At 56.9% G+C, this 10,558-nt stretch overlaps 1 protein-coding gene across 1 annotated transcript; it reads left to right on the forward strand.

The window, feature by feature from the left end:
- Positions 1-419: 419 nt before the first annotated feature.
- On the forward strand, positions 420-4,211 carry LOC117871869. The gene is made up of 2 exons (XM_034759636.1): positions 420-659; positions 1,742-4,211. The coding sequence occupies exons 1-2, from the start codon at positions 491-493 to the stop codon at positions 2,779-2,781; spliced, it is 1,209 nt and encodes a 402-aa protein (XP_034615527.1). The 5' UTR covers positions 420-490; the 3' UTR covers positions 2,782-4,211.
- Positions 4,212-10,558: the final 6,347 nt, after the last annotated feature.

Consider the following 10,558-nt stretch of genomic DNA (forward strand, 5'->3'; position numbering starts at 1 on the left):
TATAGAATTTTATAGGACCATTCAGAAAACCTATAGAAAGGATCTAGTTCACTTAAGTTCTATAGTTTGTTGGAGTAATTTTTACATTCCAATTCCAATGGCTGGGTGAAGCTAGACAAATTCAGATTGGAAATAACACATACGTTTTTAATGGCGAGAGTAATTAACTGTTGGAAGAATTGACCAAGGGTGGTGGTGGATTCTCCATCATGACCATTTTCAATCAAGGTTGGATGTTTTTCTCAAGGATTTGCTCTAGGAATTGTTTTGGGGCAGTTCCCTGGCCTGTGTCCTGTAGGCGGTCAGACCAGATGATCACAATGGTCCCTTCTGGCCTTGGGATCTCTGAAAAGTCATATAGGATGTTTCCCTAGGGGAATCCTAGCCTGTGATACACAAAGCCTACGGAATGATCGTCTCTATCCTCTTAAGTCAATCGTCTCTTTCTCCTGCAGACTTGTTCTTCCCAGGTGCGTCCAAGCAATCGATCATGTCCTTCCAGCCTGCAGTCAGCCACCCCAGCATCTACATAGACACCAATGGGCAGCCCTCCTCTTTGCCTGACGTGGAAGGTTCCGCTGTGCCCCGGCTCGCGGTCCAGAGTCCGGACCCTTCTGTGATCTGCGAATACAGCCGAGGCGAGGGGCAGAGCAGTTCAGGTAGGGGTGATGGGGAAGCTGCTGATAGCTACAGCAAAGACCAGGCTGACTGTCCGGGGCACAGGCCTCTCTGATAGCTGGGGGCAGCAGTTGCTGGTGCCTGTTAAAGGGTCAGCCAGGGAATCCTGAACGTGGGGAAAATGATCACACTGTCCATGACTTGTCTGTGATGCACTGTCTCCAGCAGGCGCTGCAGTGGGGATGCTGGAGAAGGCCAAGGAGTGTTTGTTGTTGAAAATGGTGAAATGATTGTGACTCTGAGAACCTGGGCCAAGCATATCTGTTACGTAGCCCCAGTGAAGTTGCACCAGGAATGGAGTAGGGCCCCATAGTCAAATCTCAGCCCTCCACACACTCCTAGGGAAACTCTTTGCAAGGTCTTGTCCCCACTGTCAGCGTCGAACAGCCTAGCGGTTAGCTTCAGGGCAAACACTTGTGCGTTCACAGTGCTCAAACTGTGGGTGACTATTCCAGCGCTCCTGCCCTCTAGTGTCCAGGTCTCCTAACACAAGAACAAGGAGACGGTCAACGAAACGAAAAGGCAGCAAATTCCAAACTGATCTAAGACAATAAACATTTTTCCTGCAGTACACAAGTTGCCTGTGGAACTCACTGCCACAGGATGTCCTCAAGGTCAAGAATTTAACAAGATTCCAAGAGAGATTGAGCATTTGTATGGATGATTAAAATAACCAGCATTATCCAACTTAATCCTCAAAAGGATGTTGGAAAGGATGTAACAACCTCATGATTCAGGGCCCAAGACAGCCTCAAAGTATTAGGGTTTAGGAGGAGACTCCCACTGGGGGCCAGATTATCCCATATCTGCTACCGCTGGCTTTTTACACCTGCCTGCGAAGTAGCTGGTTCTGGCCTCTGTCGGGAAAGGAACGTTCCTGTTGGGTCTGACCAGCGCCCATGCAGCCCATGTGTCTGTGGCTGCTTTTAGTGATTTTTAGTCAGAAGACGACCCTGGGGCGGTCCCAGGGATGTGGGGAGAGGGGACCGATTGGAAATCTAACGCATGGCGCCAAAGGGGGTGAAGCTGATAGACTGACCTGGTAGCTTCTCTTCTCTTTCAGCTGAATCGGGGCCGGAGCTGCGGACTCCAGAGATGTCAGCCATGTCCCCGCCTCTGAGAAATGAGTCCCTCGTCTCCTACGCCTCCATGTCGGAGGAAGAAGAGCGGGAAGGCCAGGAGGGGGACGGGTGCCCCAGCGCAGCGATGGGCCTTCAGCCTGGCCCGGAGCCCCAGCTGTCGGCAGAGGAAAGCGCGAAGGCATCCCGGCAGGCCATGCTCATCCGCCGGTGCAATTCCCAGGGCTCCATGAGCTCCCTCCCCGAGGACACGCTCAATCACGTGGACGCTCACGCAGACTGGGCCCACGAAGGGGTCTCCGACATCCCCTCCTTGGGCAGGGTGCTGGACGCCTCCCAGCCGGAAGAGGAGGAGGGCAGCCAGGGCCCTGAGGTGGGCTCCTTGCCCAGGGTACTGATGGGGCCCACGTGGGAGAAGCAGCAGCAGGAGGAGGAGCGGCAGCAGCAGGCGCGCTCCCCGCTGCATGGCGCGCTCACCGAGGAGTCCCTGCCCTCCTCTGCCTCGCCTCAGGAGGACCAGCCCCCCGCCCCGGTGCCGCCGCCGCGGGGCCTGGGCTGCTCTTGGCTGCGGGAGGGCAGGAGGGAGAGCTGGAGGACTAACATCCACCGCCTGCTGGACCTGGAGGAGCAGTGGGACCAGCTGTACCACCAGGAGCTGGCCATGTGGCAGGAGGAGCGGGCCACCCAGCGCGAGGAGCGGGCGCGGGACAGGGAGCTGCAGTTCCGCCTGCTGGGCGTCCTGACGGACATCCGGGACGAGCTGCGCTACCTGCGGCAGGAGCGGGCCAGCGCGCGCCAGAGCCAGGCCCCGCCCGCTGAGGCGGGGCCCGAGGCCAGCGGGCTCTTAGACCAGCCGCCCAAAGCGGAAGTCAGCTTCCCAGGGCCGACCCTGGGCGGCGCCGGCTGGGGAGAGAGCGCCATGGCCAGCAGGAACCCGTATGGCAGCCGGGGGCGGGGGCGGCGCCGGGGCCGGCCTCGTGGTTCCGCCTCCAAACACAGACGCCTCTTCCTGACCAATAGCTAGGAGTGGCTGGGGGCTGTCAATTCCAGTGACGGACATGGGGTGTGTGGACAGCCCTCCTGGAGCCTGGGGACGAGTGCACGGGGTGGGCACGCAGCGTGCGCCTGGACATGGAAGGGCAGGGGTGAGTGTGCGGGGGGATGTGTGTGACGGAGGCGTGTGTGAGGGGGGAGAGAGAGAGAGAGAGAGAGAGAAGCATTTGGGAATATGCCTGGTGTGCAAATGCATCGGTGCATTTGTGTGAGCTGGGGAATCGAGCGTGCCTGTGTAAGTTTGACAGGTGTGGGTGCAGTTTGAGCATCTGTGTACCAGCACCTGTCCGGGGGGGGGGGGCATGTGAGGAGAAGTGTGTGAGCCTGTGGTGTGCATGTCCATGAGAATGGGGTGTGAATGCATGGGCTGCAGGCGTGACTGCAGTTGTGTGTGTGGGGGGGGGAATGCACGTGCTTGTGAATTTGCAGCGACAGATGGGTAAGCAATGTACGGGTGTGAGCATGTGGCATGTGTATGGGAGGCTCTGCAGGACTAGTGTGCAGTGGGGAGTGTGTAAGGCCGCAGTGGTGCTTGTCTGAGTGCAAGCAGGGAGCATATACTGCATCGTGCGTGTGCACACCTGAGTCCAGGGTGTCTGAATGAGGCAGCCGTGTGGCAGGGGGATTAGTCTAGGAATGGAAGGGTGAGTGTGAGTAGCCCTGGGAGGCTGTGATTGGTTGGCAGGGGGCGTAGGAGGGGGGTGTCCATGGCACGAGCGTGAGCATGAGTGTTAGTGCGGTCCACGTACACAGGATGTGTGTGCACACAGCTGGATGTCCATGCCCATGTGGGAGTGCCAGCTGTGGCAAGGGATGAGTGCAGGGCATGCAGGGAGGGCATGTAGCAGGCACGCTGTGTGGGTGTGAGTGACTGGCTGTGATTGCACCCCGAGAGATGCGGGCACAGGAGTGTGTGACTGCCCGGCAGGGGCACAGGGACAATCAGGCAGCGGCGCACTTGTACGAGCAGGAGCGGCTAGGGGTGGAGGCTGAGTGCACGGGTGAGCGCAAGGGGAGTGAGTCCGAGCAGTGGTGGGAGGGGGTGTGTCTGTCGTGCGTTTAGGAGAGATGCTTGCATTGTGGAGGGGGTGTGCATGGAGCCAGAGGGGGGGATGCTGTTTAAGGCAAGGCCTTGGGGGGTGGCTGAGTGAAAGTGCTGCACTCCCGCATCTGGGAGGTGCGTGTACGTGTGACCCGGGGCATGTGCCCGCCGGCAGGGGGTAGATGTGCAAGTGCGCTAGGCTGAGTAGGGTTGCTACTTTCTGGGGGGGAGGGGAATTAGGAATAGTCGCTGTCCTGCGAGAACATTTTATGCAAATCATTTAATGACCTAATTTGCATATAACCATAAACTTCTGTTAAAAAAAAAAAAAAACCCAAACCCAAGCCTGTGTGTGGACTCAGTGCTGGTTAAAGCTGTGGGGATGGGCACTGCACCCGTTCTTGGTTAATAGTCAGTGCCACTTCAGATGCCCTCCTCTGGCTCCAAAATGCCACTTTGCATTGGCAGCTTCTCCCTGCAGCTCCTTCTCCCAGGCTGTCCTGGGGCAGGCTGGTCGGTGGCCGGAGGACAATGGGTGAGTGCAAGGCCTGTCCCGGGGCATGGATGGCTACCTGGGCTCTGGCTTTCCTGAGCAGAGGGCTGAGGGCAGGATGGCGTGAATCCAGCCGAGGGCGAGTCATTGGCCTGCTGGATCCTGTATCTGCACGCGCCTGTTACCTTGTACAATGCCCGGTGTTCCCAAAGAGCTCCCGAGCAGACCGAGAACTCCAGCAACTCTTTTTCCAGGTGGGACACCTCTTAGACTGGCTGGTGCCCGTGTCGTGCCCTTAGCACTAGGCTCTCCCCAGCTGGCTGGCAGGCAACGCGTCTAGCTGGCCAGCTGGCATAGTGGTGTTATCCATTGTCTGATGGCTTCCTTGCCTTTCCTGTCTGGTGCCAGGTGTGTGTGGACCCCACTGCATGGACCAGCTGGGATTGTCCCAGGTGATGGCATGTCCCCTGTGATCCAGCCGGTGTCTGGCCAGACCTGCCGCCATATTGGCCACTAGGGGGCTCATTGCTCTTCTGCCCCCCCCCTCCCCCCCCCCCCCCCCAAGCACCTGGCGTGCTTTGCTCAGCTCCGCTGTGTGTTCACGCTCAGGCAGCACTTTGGTGTTCTGTGCTCCCTCCGCTCACTACCATCGCCTGGCCACTCTGCTCACCAGAAACGGAGCCAGCCCGTCCGTGCCAGGCAGCACTCCATGGCTCTGCCCAGAATCATGGTACCAAGCGTGCTCAGGGCTGGCCTGGATTTTCCCATTTGGAGATGAGACCCGAGGGGCAGCTCCTCCTGGCGGAGTCAGCGCAGAACTGGGCCCTCTTCACCCCGAGTCGCGTTCTCCAGGGCAGCCTGCAGACCTGGGAAGGGGAATGCAGCTCCTTCCACGGCCAAGTGGGGGCATCACAGAGCCACCCAGCCCAGAGTTAGCTACTGCTGAGTGAATAGACCCTGGGAACGTTTCCGGCGAGGATCCGTGCCCTGGGCAGGCTCCATTCATTTCTGAGTTAGAAGCAGAAAGGCTCTTTTCCTGTTTTCAGGCCGACCCTGCTGTGCGGTGCCCCCTCGCCACACGGCTCACCCCCCTCGGTGTAAATCAGGCTAGCGCCAGGGAGGTCAATGCAGGATTTGGCCGTGTGCTTTTGAGCAAAACCTTGTTCCCTCCACGTTGCAAACGAGACCTGTGCGCTCCCAGGGCTCCTGGAAGCAGTGTTCCCACGTGCCTGTGCCAACCAAGGAATGCTTTTCCCAGGTAAGAGGAAGGCAGCAGGATCCGATGGGGGCATGGGACTGCACGGGGGCGTATTACTCCGTGTTCTGCAGAGCTAATTCATGCCCTGGGGTCTGGGCTTGAGTGGAAGTGGACTTTGGCTTAACAGAAGATACCCAAGGGCAGTGGCTCTCAACCTTTCCAGACGACTGGACCCCTTTCATGAGTCGGATTTGTCTTGCGTACCCCCAAGTTACACCTCACTTTAAAACTACTTGCTTACAAAATCAGGCCTATAAATTCAGACGTGTCACAGCCGCATTATTACTGAAAAATAACTGACTTCCTCATTTTTACCATATAATTATAAACTAAATCAGCTGGAATATAAATATTGTACTTACATTTCAGTGTACAGAGTAGTATAAACAAGTCATTGAATGACATTTTAGTTTGTACTGACTTCACTAGTGTTTTTTATGTAGCCTGTTGTAAAACCAGGCAAATCTCTAGAGGAGTTCAGGTACCCCCTGGAAAACCTGTGTCCCCCCAGGGGTACGCATACCCCTAGTTAAGAACCACTGCCTAAGGGTATGGAGCTCACACCTGATGCTGTCACCAGCCCCCTAGCAGCACGGGGGGTTGGAATTGCTGATTTCTCGTGGTCCCTTCCAGCCCTACTCTGCTTTGATTACGCAAGCCCATGGAAACGAGTCCCAGCTTTTATCAGTGGGAGCCTTTCTACTGCCCGGCTCCATGGCGAAGAGCACTTCTTGTCCCTAGCTCAGCCTGTCTTCACAGCGAACGGGTTTGGCTGAAGCCGTTGGCAGCATCTTCCTCCCTAGATTTCCGCAGCCCGTTTCCCCCCGTGCGACCGCCCTCGTGAGCAATTCCCACCTGAAGAGACGTTTGCTGTTCCTCCTGCCCTGTGCTGGGGCGGAGCGGAGAGCCAGGCTGGCATTCTGCTAGAAGAGCTGCTCCTGGCAGCAGTACAGGAAGCCAGCCAGTTTTTGCCCTGCTCCTGCTATTCGTAGACTGTTTTATCGCCTCCGAGAAGTGTTAACAAACCAAGGAGCGGTGGTAAGGTCCAGAGACAGGGCCCTGGGCTGGGTGGGGGGTGTGAAGCCTGGGTTCTATCCCTTTATTCTGCCACTGCCTCATGACGTGACCTTGAGAGTGTCCCCTTGCTGCTGGCTGCCTCAGTTTCCCCATCAGTAAAGCAGGGTTAACGCTGCCCCGATGATAGGGTGACCAGATGTCCCAGTTTTATCGGGACTGTCCCAATATTTACTTGTTTGTCCCGCGTCCCGACCAATGTTCAGTTGGGACGCGAATTGTCCTGATATTTTGCCCTCCAGCACACAGGCGGAGGGGGCTCGCGCCCCCCTGCCCCAACTCTGCCCCGGTCCTGCCCTGATTCTGCCCCCTCCTTCCCCCATTGGATCCCTCCCCAAATCCCTGCCCTGGCCCTGCCTCTTCCCCAAGCACGCTGCATTCCTCCTCCTCCCCCCTCCTCCCAGGCTTGCGCTAATCAGCTGTATGGTGGCACAAGGGCTGGAGGGAGGGGAGAGAAGCAGGACGCGGCAGGAGGCGGAGCGGAGGCGAGCTGGTGAGGGGGTGGGCGAGGTGTGGAGTTGTCAGTGGGTGCTCAGCCCCCACCAATTTTTCCTATGCTCCGGTGGCTCTTGTTTTTGTTTTTTTGTTTTTTTGGCGTTTTTGTTTTTTCCTCCGCCGCCGGCTCTTGGGGTTGTTTTTGCTCTGCCGGCAGCCCCCTCGCATCCCTCACGTCTCTCATTTGGTCACCCTACCCGCTGAAGGCCTTTGGGAGCTGCGGATGAAGGGAGCTGTAGAGGTGCTGGGTTGTGCACTGGCGCTCGGGGGCTGAGCTGCCCAGTGCTACGCGCGGTCGGAAAGGCAGTGGCTCTGTTCCTGTATGAACCCAGTGGCGACAGGCGCGTTAGTTAGCCTCTCCTTGTGGAGCGAACTTGTCCTTCCCTGCCCTGAAATGCTCCTAATCCCACTGGCTTCCTGACCGCCACACTGCATGGGAAGCTACTTGCTCATTTGCTGCCTACCCAAGGTCCCTCTCCACGTTAATCCTTCCCAAGCCTCCCCTCCTCTTCCCGGGCCGGGGTTATCCTGCTGACGCATGAGCCTGCCTGCTCTATTCTGGGGATGCACATCCTGAGCAAATCTGCTTAAGGAGTGGAGGAAGCGGGTGACTTTCCCCTCTTTATCAGCCGGCAGCTTTTCATGTGCTACTGAAAATCTAGGGTCCCTTGGCTCCAAGTTCCCCTCCCTTCGGCCTTGCAGGGCATCAGGGGTGAGCTCAGAATCCCCCGGGGTCCCACAACAAATCCATGGCCGAGCTGCAGCCACCCAAACCTTCACATTGGCAGCTGGGACAGAACTCTGATCCTCCTCCACTGACCGCACAAGGCTAAAGGAGAATCTCCATATGGTGCCAGCAGAATAGGGCTTATGACACTAGTTGATCTTGTCCAGTAGAGGTCAGTGCTGCACATACTCACTAGCCAGCGCCTACAACACAAATATGAGAAGAATGGACAGGAAAGAGGCCGCTCGCCCTGTGTTTGGCTGGCTGCCACCAGCCTGCAGGTAAAAGCGGTTTAGAGCCATGTAAGAACAAAAGGCACAGCCTGTAAATCCTGGTGGATTTCTAATGCTAATTAATGAAAGAGCCCTGTGAGTGCCTCCCAGCGACCGGCTCTTCCAAGGACTGTAATTGTCCTTGGCCAGACTGGGAAAAGGAGGCATGTTTGGCGAACCCATTAGCTAAGGTGGTAATTAACACATTCTTAAACCCTACTTAGCACCAAGTGTAGACAAAAAGTGGGGTTTAAAATGGGTTAGCTGGGACTCTGGTAGCAGTCAACGTGCTCTTAAACCCTACTGTCTGTTTACACTTGGTGCTATGTCTAAGGCTTGGTCTACGCTATGACGTTAGGGTGACGTAAGTCATCTTGCATCAACCTAGCTGTGTATGTGTCTACGCTTCCATTTGTCTCCCGCTGATGTAAGCTCCCCGTTATGGCGACGCAGTAACAACACTGCCCGGCGTGGCGTTGAGCCGTGTTCGAAGTACTGACCAAGCATAGAACCTGCGATTCCTATGTCAACCCTACCAGTCCTCCAGTAGCTGTCTCACAACGCCTGACATTGACCGCTCTGGTCACAGTTGTGAAGTCTACTGCCCCGGGGTCATGGAGACCAGAAGCCCCACCACCACCCTTCAGTTTAAAACCCCACACATTTTTGAAATGCCTTTTCCCCATTGCCCGGCTTGGTGAATACACCTAGCAACTCTCCGTTGTTGTGTGCAAGTGCCCAGCTAATCATGCTGACTACACGCTCCAGACGCACTCCAGGAGATATGGGACTTCCATGGCCGGTGGGGAGAAGAGACCAGCCACAGAAAGGTGGACCTCTCTGAGCGGATTGCTTGGGGGATGCAGGAGAAGGTATCCGACAGGGACCAGCAGCAGTGCCCCGTGAAAGCAAAGGAGCTGGGGCAGGCAGTCCAGTCCGTCCCGCCAGCCGAGCACAGGTGGACCTGATGCAAGGGAAGGAACCTCGGGTAAGTGTGTAAATGTATTTCCCATCACTGATGTATCGATGGCGCCTCCAGCTTAACAGGACACAGCTGTCGACTGTTGATTAATGTACTTGTACTGGAGAGGCAGTGATACACGGAAGAGAGGGAGCCTTGTTATCTGCTCTTCGTTCCCCCGTAGTTAGGCGGGTAGGGCAGGGAAGGCACATGGACCAGTTGTTTATGTGCACAGGGGTGTCCCTTGGATCCACCTGAGAGAGCTCAATGCAATGTCCCTGGGGGTGCTCTGTGATCCGGTCCCAAAGGGTTCTAGGGATGGGTGCCTTGTTTCTTCCTCCCCAGCGGGACACTTTCCCACCACGCCAGTCAGTGATCACTTCGGGCACCTCTGTGGAATACACAGGCTAGCAGCATACGGGCCCAGCTGTGCTCTGTGCCTTTGTTACTCAGGAGTGAGAGATCTGCTGCAATCGCCACTCTCTGTGGAAAATGGTGCCAGGATTCAGTGCCGTTGATCTGTACTCATAGCGTCATGCAGCTGAGTAATTCCCTCAATTTCCCTCACCCCTGCTGGCCACACTCACCAGCAGGGCTGTCCCTACCCAGACACAAAGTACACAGCTGCATAGGGCACTAGGAAATTTGGGGCATCAAATTTCCTGGTGCCCTATGCAACTGCGTGCTGCTCCAGCCCCTGCTCCGCCTCTTCCCCGTGACCCTCACCCCTGCTCTGCCCCAGCCCTGCCCCCACTCCCCTGAGGACTGCAACAGGGGTCAGGCCTGCACTCACAGGGTAGCGGGAAGTGGAGCAACCCGGCCCCAGCCCGCTCCGCACCGCCGGCTCCCAGCCACGCCACCGTTGAGTGCTGGCGGGCGTTTCCCCCTTGTTTCCCAAGCCTGCTCCTGCCCCCCTGTGGAGGCCTGGGGCTGCCCCGCCCCCGGAGGCCTGGGGCCTGCCCCCCCGCGGGGGGTCTGCGTAGGGCACCAAAATGGCTAGGGACAGCCCTGCTCACCAGGGCAGGTGCTGTGGGTGGGGCCGTGCACAAGCACTCCGAAGCAGAGGTGTTAATAAACATGTCTTGTTTCACAGCAAGGGAAGGGGGTGTTCCCTTGTCTTTGGCTCTCTGTTGTGAGTATACTGACAATGGTACCTCTGTGTGTTTTATCTGTAGCAGGTGCTACTGTGGCCTTGAGAAGTACCCCCTCCATACCACAGAAACCTTGAGCCAGGGAAGGATGAGAAAGAAGAGGACTCGAGACGATATGTTCAGTGAGTGCCTGCAAGCCAGTGCTGCATCAGCCTGTGAACAGAGGGGCTGGAGGATGAATTCTGCAGTTAGCCTGGAGAGAGAGAAAGCAGACAGGAGCCAGGCTGAGAAGTCCCAGCAGGAACCAAGTCTAAGGGGAAAAACAATAGAAGACA

The sequence above is a fragment of the Trachemys scripta genome, chromosome 2 (genome assembly GCF_013100865.1).
Source record: "Trachemys scripta elegans isolate TJP31775 chromosome 2, CAS_Tse_1.0, whole genome shotgun sequence".
Lineage (NCBI taxonomy): Eukaryota > Metazoa > Chordata > Testudines > Emydidae > Trachemys > Trachemys scripta.